The sequence below is a fragment of the Trichosurus vulpecula genome, chromosome 4 (assembly GCF_011100635.1).
Source record: "Trichosurus vulpecula isolate mTriVul1 chromosome 4, mTriVul1.pri, whole genome shotgun sequence".
In the NCBI taxonomy this organism is placed as follows: Eukaryota; Metazoa; Chordata; class Mammalia; order Diprotodontia; family Phalangeridae; genus Trichosurus; species Trichosurus vulpecula.
The window spans coordinates 27304931-27325680 of NC_050576.1; the positions used below are offsets into that span (position 1 = coordinate 27304931).

General features: G+C 46.1%; 1 protein-coding gene across 1 annotated transcript in view; it reads right to left on the bottom strand.

Moving 5' to 3' along the window:
- Nucleotides 1-20750, bottom strand: part of SCP2 (sterol carrier protein 2) — a 74065-nt gene that overhangs the window by 39716 nt on the left and 13599 nt on the right. The window contains exons 4-10 of the mRNA XM_036756802.1: nt 19009-19140; nt 17985-18049; nt 9389-9515; nt 6813-6876; nt 3953-4039; nt 2182-2332; nt 617-764 (exon numbers count right to left, since the gene is read on the bottom strand). Coding sequence (XP_036612697.1) covers nt 617-764; nt 2182-2332; nt 3953-4039; nt 6813-6876; nt 9389-9515; nt 17985-18049; nt 19009-19140 — 774 coding nt within the window. The remainder of the gene's footprint in view (nt 1-616; nt 765-2181; nt 2333-3952; nt 4040-6812; nt 6877-9388; nt 9516-17984; nt 18050-19008; nt 19141-20750) is intronic.

Below are 20750 nucleotides of genomic sequence, written 5' to 3' on the forward strand. Positions count from 1 at the left end.
ACTATGTCTCCACCCCCAGTCCAAGTCTTCTCCAAGCTAAGCATCCACTGCTCCTTCAAATGATCTTCAGGGGGAAAAGAGGAAAAAACTTTGGCTGCTAAAGAATGGGTAGGGGGGGAAATCATTTTGATTCCTTTATTTGCTGGATTTCCCATTTTCCTCCCAGGGTGTGAGGCCTGCCCATCAAACAGGCCTTAGGAACGCGTGACCCATTCATTACCTAGATCTGAGCCCAGCCTGCAAACAGATAAACTCAGCCTCACTCCAAAAAAGGAAGTAGCCATCAGGGAGGGTGAAGAGCCCTCCCTCGGCCACCTGTCCAGGGTCCTGTCATGAAGTGGCCCAGCAGGCTTCCCGTCAGCTGCTCTGAAGAGCCAGAAGACACTTACTAGTTGTGTGACCCTGGGTAAGTCACTTAATTTCTGCCTACCTCAGTTTCCTCAACTGTAAAATGACTAATAATAACACCGACCCCCCCACAGCTGTTGTGAGGCTCAAAGGAGATGATGTTTGTTTTGCCGTCTGCGAATGTCACAGCACCACGTAAACACGAGCCATCCCCATCCTCCAATAGCCTGGGCACAGAGCCCAGAGAGGCACTGGGCGCTGCTCGTACCTTCAGCACATAATCCCAAAGCTTCATAAGTGATGAGCTCATTGGTAGAGAAACAGTCGTGAAGTTCAATTACATTGACATCCTTCGGCTTCAGACCAGACCTTTCATAGCACCTTCTGGCTGCTTCTTTACTCAAGTCAAAGCCGACCTGAAGCCAAAAGGAGACAAATTAACAGCATCAAAATGGGGTCGCTTTGACAAAAATTATTTACAGAAATACAACCGTTAACTTGCACATCGCCCTGCCAGCAAAAGATCGACCACATCTAAGGACAGGCAAATGTACCACCTGTAGTTTTTAGGCCCTGGTGGATTTCAGGGAGGCATCCAGCCACCCACCACAGACAACACAAGACTGTCTCCAAGCAGAGGCCCCAGCACCATTCGTTAAGACTCTCACAAGCCTTTATGAAGCCTCTACTAGAGAAGAGCTTCTAAAACACACCTTAGGCCTCGTGAATAATATGCTAATAACCAACTAATCTCTGCCTTCCACGTACATTCACAGCCTGCCCATCGCTAACTGACCTCAATCCTAAACCAAATATCATGGAGGCCAGTGAGTCCCAAGGCCCAGAGATGCCACAGTCAATTTTACACCTCTGTGGCAGTGTTTGCTTATAAGAGATGAACACTGTGGTTATGAAACAACATTGGTAAGGACAGCTCAAATGGGACATGTTTAAATTAACCTCTGCCCTTCTAAGCAGCATCTTCTCTAGCAAACCAGTACAGTGAAGAATGTCCTTGTTTGACTGGGCATTTTCCCATTAACTGCCCAAGGAGCCCAGGGCTTGGCTAATGAGCTGGTAACTGTGTAGGCTAATCGGGGATTTTTTTTTTCAGATAGGTCTACGATTTTGCTGGTATAGGGAGCTCCTGGTATTAAAACCCTCTCCATCAATGGACTTCAGCCATTCATCTAGACCTGACAACAATCCAGAGCTGCCCTGGGCCCTGAGAAAGCAGGAGGCTTTCCCATAGTCACAAAGCTAGCATGTGCCAGAGGAAGGACCCCTAAGCTCACAGCCAGCACTGGGCCCACCAAGCCTTTTGGATTTGCATATTAATTTAACAACCAGATGAACAAGAGGAAAATAGGAGTGTAATGACAGATAATGCAAAGAATGTGTAAATACAAAATAAACACTGAGTATTTCTCAAAAGAAGGTCTAAGGGGGAACAGAAAAGTTGCCTTCTGAAGGGTGACCAGGTGAAGAAGGATCAGAAGGCCCCACTTGTTCTGCCTGGCCCCAGAGGAAAGAGCTCAAAATCATGGGTGGTGAGGGTGGGCTGAGGAGGGTGGGGGCGGGGGGAGGGGGCGGCAGGCAGTAGAGGGAGAGAGACCACAGAGAGAAAGTCAGACTGGACAGAACAGACATCACCTTCCCAACCATCAGAGGTGCCCCAGAGGGGAATGGGCTCCACCCTCCCTGGAGGTCTCCAAGCAAAAGCTCGTGGAGAGTCTGGTGGGGTGCAGGGTAGTCTCCTGGGTCCCCTCCCACCCTAAGAGTCTCTGTGATTTGTGAACTGAAGTAAAGAAAAAAGCAGCACTTCAGACGGACCACTTTAATCATGCTGTCCTCATTGAAGGTGCTTGTGAGGTCTGTCACCATCTCCTGGGCCACAATCTCCACAGCTCTGGATTGCAGGTTATGCTTGATTACAAACGACTCACTCGCCAGAATCGCTGCGGCCGCACCATCAGAAGTGGGACTGGGAAAAAGCAAAAATCATCATTTCCTCCCAGACCACGATTAGGCCTTGGGTTTCACCCCAGGACAGAGGGAATCATGCCCTTCCCCACTTGTCCAGTCAATTCCTGGTGCCTCCCGAGTGGATTCTACAGGCTGGAGAATCCAGGTCCTGGGCTTCTCACCTTCTCTCCCTTTCTCTATTCCTACTTTGAACTGGTGGGCCCCAGGGAAAACTAAAGAAGAAAACACTGAATCAAATACACTATTACTCACATTTCTAGTAAAATGTCAGAAACTGAAACCTCTATGAAGCAACCATGAGGTGTGGGCCTCACTTCTCCATCCTGTCCCTATCACCCATTACATGGAATAACTATGGAGAAGGGACCTTCTACCACAAAGGTCCCTTTGACAGAGGGGGATGAGTACCCTACAAAGGTCCCGCAGGTGTCTCTGTGGCTGAGAGCAGCTGCCAAGGGCTGTTTCGAATCCACACCTGGAGCCATGAAGGGCCCACTAGGGACAGCCTGGACAGAAGTGGGGAACCTGTGGCTTCGTGGCCACATGTAGCCCTCTAGGCCCTCAAGTGTGGCCCTTTGACTAATTTCAAACTTTACAGAACAAATCCCAGCCGTCTAAGCCCTCAAGTGTGGCCCTTTGACTAAGTCCAAACTTTACAGAACAATTCTCAGCCCTCTAGGCCCTCAAGTGTGGCCCTTTGACTAAATCCAAACTTTATAGAACAAATCCCAACCCTATAGGTCCTCAAGTGCAGACCTTTGACTGAATCCAAACTTCACAGAACAAATCTCTAAAAGGATTTGTCAAAGCAGGGGACTCACCAGAACCCAAACATGAGAGGCTGAATGGCCACACTGGAGTTTCCTCTCAAGGGGGTTTCAAGCAAGGAAGTAGGTAGGCCCAGAACAATATGCCCAGAAAGGCAGGTGAACTCTAGCTAAGGGTGAAGCCTGAGCTTGCTCTTGAAGAGCTGAGGCTGAAACGCACCGCCTTCCTCTAGGCAAAGGGGGAAGGGGGAACCTGAGAATGGGAGCGCAGGAAGCCAGGTGTGGCTGCCAGGCCTTAGTTTTGTTTAAAAGTTCTTCTTGGTTATAAGGGAAGGTTCAAGGGGAAGAAGAACGTTTAACAGTAACGTTAATGTAGTATAAAAATTAAAGGCAATAATGCTGAGTGATTCTGATGACCAATCTTGGCCACTGAGAAGACGTGAGAAGACATCTCCTTCCTCCCAGCAGAGGACACGTTCTGCTTATGGCCTGCTCAGATGCACTGCGATGGGGAGGGTTACACCAAGAAATGACTGTGACATAAAAACAGAAGGAATTGATAAAAGTTTAAAAAGAGAGAAAACCCAATGCTACACGAAAACTCAACAGAGAACTAAGAAAAAGGAAAGCAAACATTGAGAGCAATGCGTCTAATAGACAGTTTCCAGGGAGGAGAGTTTCCTCTTTTGTCAGGAAAGAGGAAAAGGCAGCATTGCAGAATAGTAGAGGAAGGCTTCCCTCTGCTACTAGCGGGGGATCCCTCAACAGAGAGTGCTCTGAGGGTGGGTGGTGCCTGTCCTTGGGGACAGTTTGTAGCAGATTCTACACAACGTCAGAATGACCATTCTTACCAACACTGCAAGACAGTCAAATAATCAAAGATTTTTCGAGAATTCATCACTTCATCCAAGTTGTACTTCTCCTGGAACTGGGAATACCTAGGTACAAAATGGTCAGTTATTAGAGCATGGCGGGGGGAGGGTTACCAAACAAGAAAGGAGAGGGACAGAGAAGGGGGGGAGGGACAGAAGGGAGGGAGGGAGGGAGGGAGGGAGAAACTACAACAAGAACAAAGGTCTTTGGGAACAGTGTTCAGCACAGCATCTTCCTGGATGCAAAGGATTTATGCTATTGTTCAAAGCAAGAAAAAATGTAATCAAAAACAAATCCTCGCTTGTAAATACTTTATTTTCCTCTCAAAGAATAACATGATTAAGAAGTGCCAAAGCCAATCCAGATGAATCTGTTCCCCTAGGGCCAGACTCTGTGCCTGTGTGGAGCAGTTACATTTGATGAAGACATAGCAAACGATCTCCTCCTCCTCCTCTCCCTTCCTCCTTCCTCTTCCTCCCCCTTCCTCCTCCTCTCCCTTAGTCCTTCTCCTCCTCCCCCTTCTTCCTTTCTCCTCCTCCTCTTCATCCCCCTTCCTCCTTCCTCCTCCTCTCCCTTTGTCCTTCTCCTCCTCCCCCTTCTTCCTTCTTCCTCCTCCTCTTCCTCCTCTTCATCCCCTTCCTCCTTCCTCTTCATTCCCTTCCTCCTTCCTCTTCCTCTCCCCTCCTCTCCTGGCTCTGCTTCTGACTCACCAGATGCTAACACCAGGCCTCAGCTGCCTCCTAACCTTGGCTTCAGCTCCCTCTGCCTCAGAGGCACCTTCCTCCTCTCGGTGAGTTCCTTCCAGAACCTCCATTTTAAGGAAGGGTAAAAGCCCGCCAGGCTTCACTGCTCTCCTGGCTCCACGCTGACTCTTAGACTTCAAGAACATGCCCCCTCACTGGTACCTTCTCCTCCCCTTTTTCAACTCCCTTTTCCTTGTGGTCGTCCCCAATTAGAATGTAAGTTCTTTGAGGACAGGGATTCTTTTTGCTTTTATTTGTATCCCCAGCATTTTGTATATAGCGAGGACCTAATAAATGTTCATTGGTGATTGGACAATATAGATATTATAGGAGCTTTGTCCACAAAAAGCCAGGAAGGTGATAAAATAACTGTAATGCACAACAAAATCACCTAAGCACTGCAGGAAGGTGTAAAATAAAGTTCTACAGGAGGTCCAAGGGGGAAGGCAGTTATTGACAGGAAGTGGTGGAAGTCTTCATGGAAGAGGTGGTCTTTAAAGGATGGGAAGGATTTAGACCAACAAAAGGGGGGAAGAGGCAGGCAACGACCTCCACAGAAGCATTACTGCGCCTCCTTCTGACCTCAGTTCCTAGGGAGGCCGTACCTCGAGGCTGCACACGCAGCTGGGCTCAGAAGAGCGGCTAAATGACCAGCATGAAGGGCCACTCAGCTGCAGGATAAGCATCTGCCCCACTGCCCATCTCTCCACCCAGACGACGCCACCCTCATCTCCTCTCTATGCCATGGCCTCCTCCTTGGGCATCCTGCCTCAGACTTCTCCCCACACTAACCCATTCAAGCATTCAACATTCAGCTCCCATTTATTGTGTCTGATAGTCAGTTTCCAGGGAAGAGAGACTCTCTTTTGTCAGCAATTGCAGAATAGTAGAGGAAAGCTTCCCTCTGCTACTGGCAGGGGATCCCTCAACAGAGAGTGCTCTGAGGGTGGGTGGTGCCCATCCTCGGGACAGAGTCAGTTGCAGATTCTACACGTCAGGATGATCATTTGTTACTCTTACTCTGTGCCAGGAACCATCCTGGGTATTGGGCATACAAAGACACAAATGAAACAGTTCCTGCCCTTAAGAAATTTACATTCCACAAAAGGGAAGAAGTACACACATAGCAAATTAAACACGTACAAAAAAATTCTAGGGAAAGGGCACTAGCACCCAGGGGGGTCAACCTGATCTGGAGCTTGAAGGAAGCCAGGGAGTCTGTGAGCCAGCGGGGGCAGGGCATTCGGAGCATAGCAGCCCTGCAAAGGCCCAGCATGTGAGATGGAAGCTCAGAACAAGGTGTCCCATCCAGTTGGCTTCAAGAATGCATGAAGGAGAACAGTCGATGTGCAGTGAGCTTGGGAAAGGCGTCACCCCACTCAGTCCATGTCTGACCATTTCAGTCCCACAGAATTGGTGTGACCACTCCTACTACAAGACAGCCATCTAGAGATGGCTGCCGGGCCACACCTTTCAATTTCTTCAACCATGACTTCACACGACACGAGTTCCAGTCTCCTCACCATCCTATGGCTCCCCTGCCCATCAATCTCTCTCTCTTCACACATGACACTGTATAACTTTGTAGTGAATTATAATGTCTTATATTGTTATCATATCACATGTCAATCACATCTTCCCAACGAACCTGCAAACTCCCAGAGCGCCCCATCAGGCCTCTGCTTCCTCCATCATCCACACTTTGCCCATCCCAGAGTTGAGTCAGTGCCCTTGGGGCCTCCCTCATTGAGCGACCAATTCAAACAGCCCACTCCATATTGTGTCCCCTGCAGGCTGGGGCTCTCCCTCTGCTGATCATCTCCAGTTTACTCCGTATGTCTCCTTAATACATGTTTGTTCTAAGGTGGTCTCCCCCATTAGACTGGGAGCTCCTTGAGGGCAGGGACTGGCTTTTGCCTTTCTTTGTACCCTCAGTGTTTAGCACAGGGCCTGGAAGGAGGTAGGTGCTTAATAAATGCTAGCTGATTTGACCTGAACCCAGGCTTCTGCTTGATTGTGAGCAATAAAGCTTTGCATACCATCGTATTTGCATACCATTGGATTTTTCATTCTGCCATGTCTCTGGCGTACTTACGGATTATTGACTGAATGGTTGTGATTCTTCCAAGCAATTTTTGCAAAATGTTCAATTTTTGTGCCTGTGGAAAAGGTAAACATCTGTTAAAAGTATATAAATGTCTCCTACCACTTTATTTATGTAACATTAATAAAAGGTAATGGTAACTTCTACCGAATTCAATCATGCCACATTTCCTTCCCTACATGGAAAGCGTATTGAACTGGCCCACCACATAAAGATCTATTTGCAGTTAAATCAGAATCCAGTTATCAACTTGAATCAACTAGAAGCAGAAGTAGAAAAAAATGAAGATACCTAAAAACCAGCCTATTCTACCTGACCCAAGGGTTAATTTCAGCTGGTTCCCTGGGCTCACTAATAAGCTGGTAAAAATGCAAGGGAGTCCATTGGTAGCAAAGACCTGCCAGAAACCCTCCAGAGAGGCTGGAATAATTTCTATACTCCTCTTGACTTCCTGAATTTGCAATCATTCTTTAAGGCCATGTCCTGCCTCTTCCTCTCACTCAAGACACTTATACAAGATTGGTGACAAAGAAGAGGGACCCTCAGCAGCAACTGGATCTGAGCAAAGGACTCCATATGGTCCTCCAACTTTTACTAGGACACCAACTGAAAAAAAACAATGCAAGGCTCATTCATTGGCAGCACTCAGATTTGACCTACTAAGGGGTCTGCCTGGACCAAAATGATCTAATGACCTAAATGATCTAAAAACACAGTTAGCATAAAGAAAGGAAGCCTAAGAGGGAGCACAATTCCCCACACCAAAGGACACACTGGACTAGGCCAGAAGTAGTTTTCATCAGCTAAATGAAAGGAAGGACCTTCCCCAAACTGGAATGGGATTATCTGTGTCTGGAAGACATGGGCATCCCACCCTCAGAGGTCAAGTGATCAAGGATGAAGTACTCCAACTCTGAAATCATATTGATCTTCTAATTTTCAAAATGTTTAAAAACATTAATAATCTTCTGTATATGCTGGCTAGGCATATCAAGAGCTCTTAGCAATTCTAAAGTAACACCCACAAAATCTGATAAAGTCTCTGGCTCAGTGAAAGATCACGGGAATGAGAAATAGTATTCCAACTAAAATTTGTTTCCAATCTTAGCATCTTCTTGACATTTGTTTTAAATATCATAAAATCTGAAATAAGAAAAACATTCCCAAATAGGGCGTGTGTACATTAACACTTAACAGTACTAACAATGGAGACACACCACATTCTGCTTTCCAGATGTTTTCCAGTCTTATATTTAAAACCACAGTCTGACCCATAATGCCATCCTGGGAAGCAGCACACTAGAGTGGTTTCAAGTCCTGGTTCCTACACCTGCCTGCTAGCCATGTGACTTTCTGAGTCTCAGTGCCCTCATCTGTATAGTGGGCATAAAATTTGCAACAAGCTAAGCATTTGACTGCTGTAAGGAGGGCAACAAAGGGCCCAGTCTTTTTCACTTCTAACTTCATAAAACATCTTAGAAAATAAACTAGGTAGGATTAACCAACCAAGTAGAGCTGAAAATCCAAAAAGAAATTGATTTCCCAGCATCTACACCATTTAGTTGTTCTAAATGCTGAACACAAATAGATACTCACCAAATATTTACAATTCAAAACAAGGAAACAGATAGTCCAGAGAAAAGCCTTTGCCTATGCCAAGGATCTTTGATTTCTCTCTTGATGAAGCAAAGTATAAACCCTCCAGGAATTAGCAGACAGCCTCTGCAAGTATCTGAGCTGCTGGTGCCCAGCCCTCTGTGGTCAGGTCCCCTCTGCTCAGGGGATCTGCTAGAGCCAACTTGCTCTCCAGAGAGCCACTACCATTCTCAAGTCATCAGAGAAGGATGTGAGGATGCCGCACACGATGCCACACTTTTTAAATGACACATCAGTAGGTAAGTGTCAATATTTCAGAGCCATGATGTCACCAGTGTGCAGATTCCCTCTGCCAGCAGGGAGCAAGAGACCCTCAACCCCTCGGAAAGCTGCTACTGCTATGACATTTATCATCCCATAGGCGCCAAGGCAAAACCTCTCCAGGCTGAATTGGTTACTCCTTAGATAACAGACACACAGCCCCGCCACGGGCCTCAGCATGAACATTTCAGCCTGCTGGGGACATACCAGGGCCTGTCTCCTGCTGTGAGAACCCAGGCCAATGCCACCACCCACCATACCATGCTGCTACAGACACACAGAAGGGCAATGGAGAAAGGCAAGGCAGGAAGAACTGCCATGGGCTGAGACTCTAATGTCATTTTAGATTAACACGGCCTCCCCACATAATATAAGCAAATCCCATCCAGCTGGACCGCATAAAAGCTGGACTCAGAGGCCATCCAAGTCACATGGGAACTAGCAGAGTGCCCCAAGGGGCTTAAAGAGGGCGCCCTGTGTGCCTCCCTGCCCACTGGTATGTGGCCGACAATCTATGAGCTTTCTGACGGCAAGGGCCACAGCTCAGGCTCCATGTGGCCCTCCTCCAGCCCCTCTGCGCTCTGCACAGCAGACACCTGAATGGCCTGCTTCTCCCACAAGTCTGCCTTGCCCAATCGTGCTGAAGGTACCATATTTCTCCATGTGTTCTTTGCCGGCACATCCAAAGAGCTGAGCTGCTACCGGAGCTGAGGACAGGCCATACTTGTTCACCAGCACCTCCAGGTGTTTGTCTAATGGATTGGTCCGATCTAAGTACTGAGGGAAAAACAACAATTCAAGAAGCTGACCCAATGGCTACTTCCCGACGGAGTGCGAAAGGGAAACGGGTTGTTGCTGAGGACGGACTTGTACACCAAGGGAAATGACAGCGAGGACCAGGGAGGGCAGAAATGCCCCTGCTCTCCAGCGTCCCAGGAAAGAATCAAGTTCAGCCACCAGATGCACTCTAGAAATTCAGTTCAATTTGATAAGCATTTATTAATCAGCTCCGGGCCGGGTGCTAAGGATACAAACCCCAAACCCAAGCAGTCCCTTCCTTCCAAGAGCTTACATTGTAAGGTATAGCAGAGCACAGAGAGTGCTCGATTTGGAGTCAGGAGGATATGACCTCAGGCAGTCACTTAACTTCTGCGACTTCAGTGTCCTACCCTAGAAAACCAGGAGACTGGCCCCCATGGGCTCCACATTTATAATCCTGTGCACACCACTAGGGAACACAAAGAAAACACAGAGTCATAGGGGTGCAGGGAGGAGATAGACAGGAAAGTGAGAGATTCCCAGAGCTGGAGGTGAAGGAGGAGGCAGAGCCTTCCAGGAATGAGTGACAGCCTGGGCAATGACACAAAGGATCCATCCGAAGATGGAGAGCAGCAGGGGAGTCAGTGGGGCAGGACATGGCAGGAAGGATGATGGGCCAAGTCTGGAACAGCAGACGGGAGCCAGGCTCTGGAGGGTTTAAGGGATGAAGGAGCTGGTGTCTTCTCCTAGAGGAAACAGGGGCCCAGGGAGCTCCTAAGTAGGACAGTGGCACGGTCAGCCTTGGGTTTTCGTAGCTCTGAGGAAGATGGAGGGAGGCCTCAAAGCAGGGCAAGAAGTGATGAGGGTCTGAACCAGGACTGTGGCTATGGGAGTAAAAAGGAGATGGATGCGAAAGACTTTGCAGAGGAAGAACCATCAGCCTTGGCCAGCCAAGGAGCTCATCTGAATGGATAAAGGCTGCACCGCCCCAGAGTCCTACTCCAGCAAAGCCCTACAACACTCCAGACTCAATTGTCAAGAAGGAGGTAAAGAAGGAGGAAGTGGATAATAAGGGCCAGAAACAGATGAAACCATCAGACTTCTCTACCCTAAAATGTCACTAAAGTCAGCTAGAAACTCCTAGGCAACAGGAAAGGGGACTGTGATAACACCAGCCCAGACAAAGAAGCCTACAGGGCTCTGTCTCCAGACAAAGCACAAGTAAAGATGTCCCCTGAGAAAGTCTGGGCCTGGCACTCTATCCACTACATCACCTATATTCTAATAGGAGGGAAACAATCAAGTGTGCCTTAGACCTCCAATGTCTTCAAAGGGTATCATGGGAATTAAATAAGAAAGACAGAGAGCCTTGGTAGCATATTGGTTCTGTCCTAAGGGTTTTTACAACAACTTAGCATCGCCCTGTATCACCCTGCAGCATCCCTGCATATCTTCACTCCCCCCACTCTATCACCCCTCCTGGAAACTCATCCCTTATAACAAAAAAAGACAAGAACAGCAAAATTAATCCACATACCAAAAATAATTTGACAGTATTTCCAATGCTCCATACCCACTGACACCCCCCCAACCCCAAAGGGGTGAGAGATGCTTCCCCACATCTCTTCTGTGGGGCCAACCCTGCTCTCTGTAATTCGGCAACATCATCTTCAATATCCTGAGGTGGTGGTCCTTTGCCTTTACGTTGCTGTTGTCACCATCTATGCTGTTTTCTTGGCTCTGCTTTCTTTGCTTTTCATTGATCCATGTACATCTTTTCATGTTTCCTTCTGTTCATCCTATCTGTCATTTCTAACAGTCCAACAATATTCCATCATATTCACATGGCACAATTCGGTCGGCCAATCCTCAACTGATGGGGAGACATCTTCTTTGTTTCTAGTTCTTTTTGGCCACAAAAAAGTGCTGCTCAAATACTTTGATGCCTATGGAGACTTTCTCTTTCTCTGAGATCTCTGTGGAGTGTGTGGAAGAGTGAAAACTCCAGGTCAAAGGGCACAGCCATTGGAGCCATTGTATCAGCATAATTCTAAATTGCTTTCCAGAATGATCGCACCAATTCAAAGTTCTACCAGTTTATTAATGGAACTAGAATTTATTAAGGACTGACTGTGTGTCTGGCACTGGGCTAAGGACTGTATCAGTATTACTATATTTGCATTAATACGTGTCATCCACAACTCCGACCTTGACTAGTCCCACCTTCTGTAATCTTTGCCAATCTGTTGGGTGTGAGTTCGTGAAACCTCTGGGGTGTTTTGATCAGCACGCCACTATTAGCAAGTTGGGGCACTGTCACTGTAAATCATGTGCAGTTCTCTTGAGGTGTGTTTGCTCATGTCCTTTGATCACTTATCTGCTAGGGAACAGCTTTTGGCCTTATCTATTGCTGATGGTTAACTGTGGACCTTGGCTACCAAATTTGACATAAAGACTTTTTCCCCTTTGACCACATTCCTTCTCATCCTAACGGCATTAGTTTTGCTTGTGCAAAAGTTTTTCAAAATTTTATGCAATCAAAATTATGTATTCTATCTTTTGTAATTGCCTCTATCCCTTCTTTGGTTAAGAATTCATCTCTCACCCAAAACTGTGCAAGGCATATGATCTGTTCTTTTCTATTCTGAGGGTTTCAAGAGAGGAAAAGAAAAGGGAGGTGAAAGGAATACACAAGTTTGGAAACAAAGGAGACTGGTCTCCTGCTATTTCTCAGAACTGGAGGTATCAGAAGGGTGTACAAACCAACTATACAGAGCAGGCTACACACACACACACACACACACACACACACACACACACAGAGTTTGGTATGGAAATACGACAAACTCAACAGGGAAACAAGGTGGGAGGCAAATGCCAGGAACAAGGTCCTGATCCTGAAGTGGGGAGTAAAAATAAAGAGAAAAGCAAAGCTCTGGAATCCAAAGGCCACCCATCCACTAAGGAACAGCCAAACAAAGATGGTATCTGAATGCAAAGTAATATAAGAAATGATGCAAGACAAATTCAGAGAATCCTGGGAAACGTGAAGTGATGCAGTCAAGTGACCAGAACCAGGAGAACAACCGACATGAGACTTACGAACCTTGTGAAGAAAGTAACTGAGAATTCTGGGCAGAGATCAGAGAGGATGAAGGCACTGCCCACCTTCCGCCACAGAAGGGACAAGCGTGAGATGGGAAACAGACTTCTGGGGACACAGCCCCAGGGGGATTTGTTTTGCTTGTTTGTTATGACAGATTTTGGTGTGTTTGCTTTTTTTTTTTTTTAATTAGAGAGCAGGTATCAATAGGGATGTGAAAAGACAAGGGTCACTGAGGCACTTCAAGGAAAGGCCACAAGAGTACAAAAGGAATTCAGAAAGAAGTGTGGGTGGGCAGGACAGTTTCAAAAGAAACATATGGGACAAATTATATACTTTTTTAAAAAGCAGAGAGTACAAAAGGAAGAGTTTCAATGTAGCCCTTTTTTGGTTCTGCTATTTATAGAAATGCTCTTTTTATATTTAATTTCAAAAAAGAAAATTTATTTTTAAAAAAGAAAAAAAAAAAACAAGACTGGGCAACTGATTGGATACAGGAGCGAGAGCGAGGGAAGGATCCGGGATGACTCAGAGGCTGCAAACCTGGGGGCTGGAAGGACTGCAAGGGTTGGCTCCATCGACAGGAAAAGGAAGGTTAGGAGGAAGGGTAGAATCAGAGGGAAAAGCTGAGTTCTGTTTTCTCCATGATGAATTTGAGATGCCCCCAAGCATTAGCGAGTCAGACAATCAATTGAAGAGCCTACTGTGTGCCATGTGCTGAGGAAATGCTCAGGATGATGTGTTCACTCCCTTCAAACACGGGAAGGAACTTGATGGGAAATGTTAATCATAACCATTCTGCATGGTAGGGAAAAAAACAAATTATAGTAGAAGAGATTCTAACTGAATACAAGGAAGAGATTAACAAAAAAGATGATAAACAGTAATTAGGAAGTGTTATGAAAGTTTATGAAATCTCCATAACTGGCCACAGGAAGAAGACACAGATAAGGATCTTGGGCAGCTTAGTCCTTGGGTGGTAATCTTTTTTCCATCAAAGACTAATAATGACCCATATCAAGTTCCACATTGAAGCAAAAAGTCAGTTTCTTACATTGACACAACCACAAACATTCAAATTACCAGCTTTTTAAATGAGGAACAAAAAATATAAAGCCGTATTCAATAAATCTGGCTCTACATCATGGCCAATAAATGAAAAAATGTAGTCCGAAAAGAAACAGAAGGAAAAGAGGACAGACAGAGACCAAGAGGGAGGACAGAGAGATGCACACAGAGCAAAAGAGAGAGAAAGGAGACAGCCTCCATGAAGAGATGGTCTCCAGAAGGAGAGAAGGCAAAGGCTTACAGGGCCCTAGGCTGAATCTTGGTTCAAGTCAAGTCCTTCTCAGAGCCGGCTGTCCCTGGAGCACTGGACCCTTCTGAAGCTCTATTAGCTAATACTGATCAACGCACACACTGTTTTTCAAGTGCTCTGATCCTTCAGATCCTGAGAAGCACCAAAATGAATGCGACAGGCATAACGAGTTCAACAGGTAGATATTATTTCCTTGGGAAAATTTGTATAAACTGGTGGCAAGTGCAGAAAGCTGAATCTAGAGTACAATATACACACCTTTCACAATGATGTAAAGGAAAACAACACTCAGCTGAAGTTGAACCCAATTTAAATGCACAAATTAAATGTATCTTTTAAAGTCTTGGTCCTAGAGAACAGATCATGAAACACTTTTCTTGGTCCAGGAATGAGAGGCTGTAGGAGAAAAGCTAAGTAGGCAGCCAGACATGACTGCTGGGTCAGCTGGTTTTGGTTATTTTTCTCTAGGCATAGGAGGTAAGTGGCTGGGGTGGGGGTGGAGGTGGGGGAGTATCAATACAATTTTTGAAAAAATTGTTCCTTTGTGCTATAGCCTCGGGGCCAAAATAACGGCCCCGAGGCTTCCTACCTGTGGTTAACACACTTGCCAGAAGCCAAGATCCACAGGCTGATCATTCTCTATGCCCCCAGGACAGTAATAAGCAAATCAGAAGAAGCCCCAAACCTTAGAGAGCTCATGACTTCATGGGGAGCTAAGACAAACACATTCAGATGAAGGAAGACATTACCGATGTCTGACCCATCTCTGACACTGACGGATCTCACTGTGTGTGTGGCCAGCTTATCTACCCCAGGAGGCCCCAGAGCACCTAGGCTGGCTCCTCCAATGTTCTCAGGTGCTCAAGAAATGAATTAACAACATAAGAATGCGAAATGACCAGAGAATAAATGCAGATGGACAACAGTGTTAGCACAAAGCTATATGTAAAAATATGGATGGGATGAAGAGGCCGTGGTCACTGTGAACTAGGAAGAGCTCCGGGAGAAGCTGTACTAACCCCTTGGTGGAGCCTTGAGCTGGGTCCTGAACAATGGCTCTGAACTGACATGGAAGAGACTTCAGTACAGAAATGATGGGCTCCTGGGGCAGGGATAGAATGCATCTGAGTGGGAAAGGGGCACAACAAAAATCTATTTGCCTACAGAGCCGTGGATCCAATTGAGAAGACTTTAAATTGAGCAGAGGCAACTGGGGGATGTCACAAGACACAGAGTGCTGGGCCTGGAGTCAGGAAGACCTGAGTTCAAATCCAGTCTGAGACACATACTAGTGGTGTGACCCTAGGCAGGACACTTCACCTCTTCCTGCCTCAGTTTCTTAATCTGTAAAATAATAATAATAGCTAACATTTACAGAGCACTTACTATGTGCTAGGTATTGTCCAAAGCATTTTACATTCACCATCTCAGCGCTTTATTAAATTTATTAATAATAAATAAAAGCACCTGCCTTCAGGTTGTTGTGAAGACCAAGTGAGATGATGTCTGCAAACCTTAAAGCCGAAGCAGGAGGAGGAAGAGGAGGAAGATGACTGCCGGTTGGTAACACAAAGAATAAGAAGTACTGCCAGGGAGCAGATTATTGGTGAATAATTAAGTCTCAGTGGATAGTCGGTGGATATTCTCAGTAGCTTATTGGTAGATAATAGTAATTCTCAGGAGACGAATAGAGCGCCAAGCCCAGTCACTGTCTCAAACATCCACGAACAAATGGACAGAGCAAACAAAGTGAACTGGAGATCTTAAATCAAAGCAGTAAATTTAACTTCATTGACCCTGCTGGGACTTTGTGCTGTGTGATCGATCGATGGCCTATGGCTAAGGAGTAGCAAGTCACCTAAGCTTTCCCAGCCTCCATTCCCTCACCTATAAGATGGGGATAACAACAGTGATAGGACCCAGCTCAGAGGAGGACCGTGGAGAGGCTCAACTGAGATTACAGAGGCCAAGGGCAAAGTGAACCGGGAAGGATTATAGAAATGTCAGTTTGCAAATAACTGTTACTTTTACTATTACATCTTATTCAAAAGGAATTGTTTGAAGAGAAATAAAGTGGTCACATACATTACAAGCATATATGATCATCAAAATCCCCTCTACTGATCCTGGCATTCCAGAAACAACAAAGGGGAGAAACAGAAGCCATCAGTAGGGTGGGAGCACAACAGATGCCAATCCTCCAGAAAGCGGGAATGAATGACAAGCTCCAGAACCAGGCTGAGGCCCTGGAGGACTCAGCGAACAGCTGATGCAATGCCAGGGAAGGGGAAAGTGGGTGGCAGGACTGAAGAAAGACAAGTGCGGGACTTTAATTCCTCAAAAAATTCTAGGCTGAATATTAAAGAAATGATGTGTGAGCCATTAGGAAGATAAATGCCAGTGACAGCAGTAACATGACTATGGGGCAGGGAGAGAAGGCACGGCCAACTGCCTCATTCGCTTTTTACCAGGGTCCCTGGGCTGGTGACCCAGGCCATGCCACGGATATACCATGCTCTACCTGCATCTTAGTAAAGTGTCTCCCTGGGCAGTATAATGGACAAGATAGAAAGGTGGGCTAAGTGGTAACAGGCAGATTTTTAAAGGCCCAAACAAACAGACTTAAAGCATAGTAATTAGAGAATCAATGCCAACCTGGCAGGAGACCCCTGATGCAACGCCTATCCTTGACCCTTGACCCTGTTTACTTCATCATTTTTCCCAATGACTTGGATGAATGCCCAGATGACTTGCTCATAAACAGATAATTTTCAGAGTGCACAAAGGTGAAAGGGAAAACTAACACAATGAAGAAATGCCACAGTTACCAAACAAGCTAGTGTGCTGTGACCAGACTAACAAAAATCAATTTTGAGATAAGTATAGAGAACTTACCACCTCTGAGTCCAGAAAACCAAGTGCACAAGGACAGGTGGGGGAGGGGTAACCAGACAACCCTGGGCACAGGTCACAGAACCTGGGAAAGGCCACTGGCCCTCCTTTATCTCTCATCTCATTAGGCTCAGCCCAGCGTCCAGCCCAAGGGTCAGCGGACTATAGCCCAAGGGCTGGCTCTGGCCTACTGCCAGCCATTCTTTGCTCGTGGGCCATACAAAACAGGCCACAGCCTGGTCAGGCCCTTTGAACACCATGGTCAGGTGTGTCAGCCGTGTCCCCTAGCTCTGTGCCACCTACCGATATGACAGGCAGGCCACCCACCAGGCAAGCAGCAAGTGCTTCTTGGGGGGCCCTTCCAGGTGCCACGTGCTACACTCAGATACAGATCCTGCAGCTCAAACCATCCCAACTTACAAGGAGCTTGTTCCACCTCTCTGCCCTTCTTGAAAGTACTTTAATTTGTATATACTTTGTGTCTCCTTACTGGTGTGCCAGGAGGATCCCCCTAGCAGAATGTAAGCCCCTTTGGAGGGGTGCTGTTTTGTCTGTCTTTGTATCCTATCAAAGTTCCTTGGTCAGCTTAGATGCTTAATAAGAGTGTGAGTGTGTGAGTGTGAGTGTGAGTGTGTGTGTGTGTGTGTGCACGTGTAATAAACATGTCTGTATCTAAAGGGTTACCATGAGAAAGAAGGCTTAGACATGTCCCCCTCAGCCCCTAAAAGCAGAACCCAGAACAACAGGCAGAAGTTGCAAAGGGCCAAATGTTTAAGGGAAAACTTCCAAATAATTAAAGCCACCCAAAGCGAGAGGGGTGGCCTATCCCAGGAGGGCTTCATTGTCAGGTTGAACATGAAGGGATCTTGTGCAGGTGGGGCCTGCCCACTCAGAGCCTTGGTGCCACTGGCCCTTAGTTATTGAGGCATCGGGGTAGGACATGAGAGGAAACCTGGGCATAGAGAATTTTTTAATGGGCCAAAGTAATATTTTGGCTGATAGGCAAGCCTTTGTTATAATCTTATGTAAATCTTCACATCATAAAATACATAAGGAGATAACATAAAGCACTAATGAAATGCTAGCCATCATTCTTATAAAGATTATACTTGATATATATAAATTGTGTGTAAGTCTTTATACCTTAAAGACCTGAAACCCAAATGACACTCACTTTTGATCCAAGCGAGCCCTTTTCCATCTTCTCAAAGCCAAGCGCCAAGACACAGTTTGCCAAACCTGAGAATAAAAGTTAGGGGTTTATTAAAGCAACATCTCCAAATATTCCGAAGTATAGTTTCAAAAAAACCAAGTTCATTAATCATGGGAGGAAAACAAACCTAGTATAAAGTACAGAGTATGCCTAGCAGGCTACTTTTAAATACCAATGGCCTCCCATTGAGATAATTAAAAAGATAATAAATTGCCACTAGATGGCGCTGTGCACAGAGTGCTGGGCCAGGAGTCAGAAACACTTTGAGTGCCAATTCAGCCTCAGATGCTTCCCATCTGAGTGTGGTGCTCTCAGCCTCAGTTTCTTCATCTGTAAAATTGGGACAAAAGCACCCACCTCCCAGAATTGTAGCCAGGATCCTACGAGACACAAGCACGGTGCTTTTCAAACCTTAAAGCATGACACAAACACCAAATACTACCTAGTGATACAATGATCTCTGAACATGCCCGAATGGTCACGGAGAGGCGCGAGCACATTGTTCACTGGCAGGACCCAGCACTCGGAAGGGCTCAAACACCTGACAGACATTGCCACAAGGACACTATGAGGCAGGTGGGCACAGGTCTTATCATCCCCTTTTTGCAGATAAGGAAAATGAGGATCAAAAAAGGGAACCGATCCATCCGTGGTCACACAGCCAAGAAGCGTCCGCTGAGACATGAGCCCAGCTCTACCCGGCTCAGGTCCAGCCATTTATCCGCTGTACATAATACCCGAAATGATGTGCAGGAGGGAAACAGCACAAGCAGCACCATGGAGGAAACATAGGAGAAGAAAAGGAGGCCACAGGCAAGAGCAAGGGCTGCCGTGTGTGTGTGTGTGTGTGTGTGTGTGTGTGTGTGTGTATGTGCGCGCGCGCGCGCGTGCACACAAAGTGTGTAACTTTGTGTGTGTGGATGAGTGGCTCGCTGCCGTAGTCCCTAGGCCGGGAAAGCCCGACACCAATCCCCGGGGGTCTTACCACCCTGGATCAGCTGTCTGGCCATATACAAAGCCGTGGAGCCGGTGGAACAATTGTTATTGACGTTGAAGATTGGAATTCCGGTCAATCCCAAGCTATGGTAGATGGCCCTCTGGCCAGAGGTGGATTCCCCTGTGTAGAAGAGAGCAGACAGAAAGGAATGATTAAGAAGGAACAGCATCCCACAGGAACAAGGAGGCACACAAAGGGAAACAAGATGCCTCGAGAGCAACCCCTTCACAATCTTGGGGCCCGTCTAAGCCAAGACAAGGTACGAGAGCAGAGAGCTATGATACATCATGAGAATAGAGGTGGTGAACGGCTCACACTGAAAACAAACTGTGCAGTTCACCAAGCACTTTCTTTACAGCAATCCTCCAGCAATGTCCATAACAAAAGAGCTACAAGTCAAATTTTAAACAATACGATTATAGATTAAATGCACCAAGATGTTTCCTTTATCTTTTACTTATTTCAATTCTCCAAAGCACCTGTTCAATATACACGCACTAGTGAGCTAACTCAGGAGGTTGCCTCTGTAACTCCATGTCACCATCTGGGCCATGAGAATCTGTCAATCATTTGGTTTTTCCTGCATGCATCAGGTCAAGCCTCTATCTTTTGAGTGCACACGGATCAATGTGAGGAGACACTGCAGTGTTCTTGAACTGGATGCCATCAACACAACATCTCAAAAAGAACAGCTTGTAGATAACAGAATCACTCATAGAGAATCCATCTTCTACTTGGATTCTTTAAGTAACATTCTGGTGAGTAGATGTGGCCCAGTTTTATGCCCTGCCTACTAATTACTAAGAATGTGAGGCTCGCTCTGTTCTCATTTAACAAAGAATCTGGTATGATCTTGGCCTCTATGTGGGAAATATCTTGTCTATTGAATCAAATTCTTTTCTATAAACACAGTGGGAGCTGGTATTTATGGCCTCAGTGCCTTCCCTACGAGCCTATATCCATTTTATCTTGCAGAGACCTTATTTGTACCTAGTTGTTCACCTAGCAAACTGTACGCTCCATGAGGGCAGGGACTGCCTTCTGCCTTCCTCTGTAGCCCCAGAGCTCAGCAACAGTGCCTTGCACATAGTAGGTATTTAACAAATGCTTGTTGCCATCTCTACACCTTTCAGTCAAATGTGAACACAAGGCTGAAATCTACCACAGAAAATTATCTGGAAAGCATACATATCCCCTTCTCATTGATTCAAACGTTCCCTACATATACATACAGACCATTCTCACCAGTAAATATGTCTTCTTAGCCTTTTTTGATAATGACACTCTCATTTTCTGTTCTTTTTTGGTATCTTTCCCTCTTTGAGATAGTTTGAACCCTCAATGTTTTCAAATTATATCATTCTTAACACAAAATTCTCCTGTATCTATTTAGTCAGATTCTGCTGCTCCTTCCAAATTAAATTCACATACCTTCTGTACTTCCTTGTATAACAAACATGTCTAACTGTAGCAGTTCTGTCACCAATGAGTGAAATAGAATGCTTACAGATATACTGTCAAAACCGTTCCACCTAGCGTCTATTTGCTGTTCTTCCCAGTTCATCTGTACATGCTGTGAGGAGAACCTCAGGCCTCATGTCATCCCTGCTACAGACACATTTTCCCATTCATTACTTTTAACAGTTTTAGAAGGTAACAGGGAGAGGGATGGGCTCTTTATAAGGGAAATTAACCACATGGTCCTCCCACATGAAGTTTTCCTTAAGAGA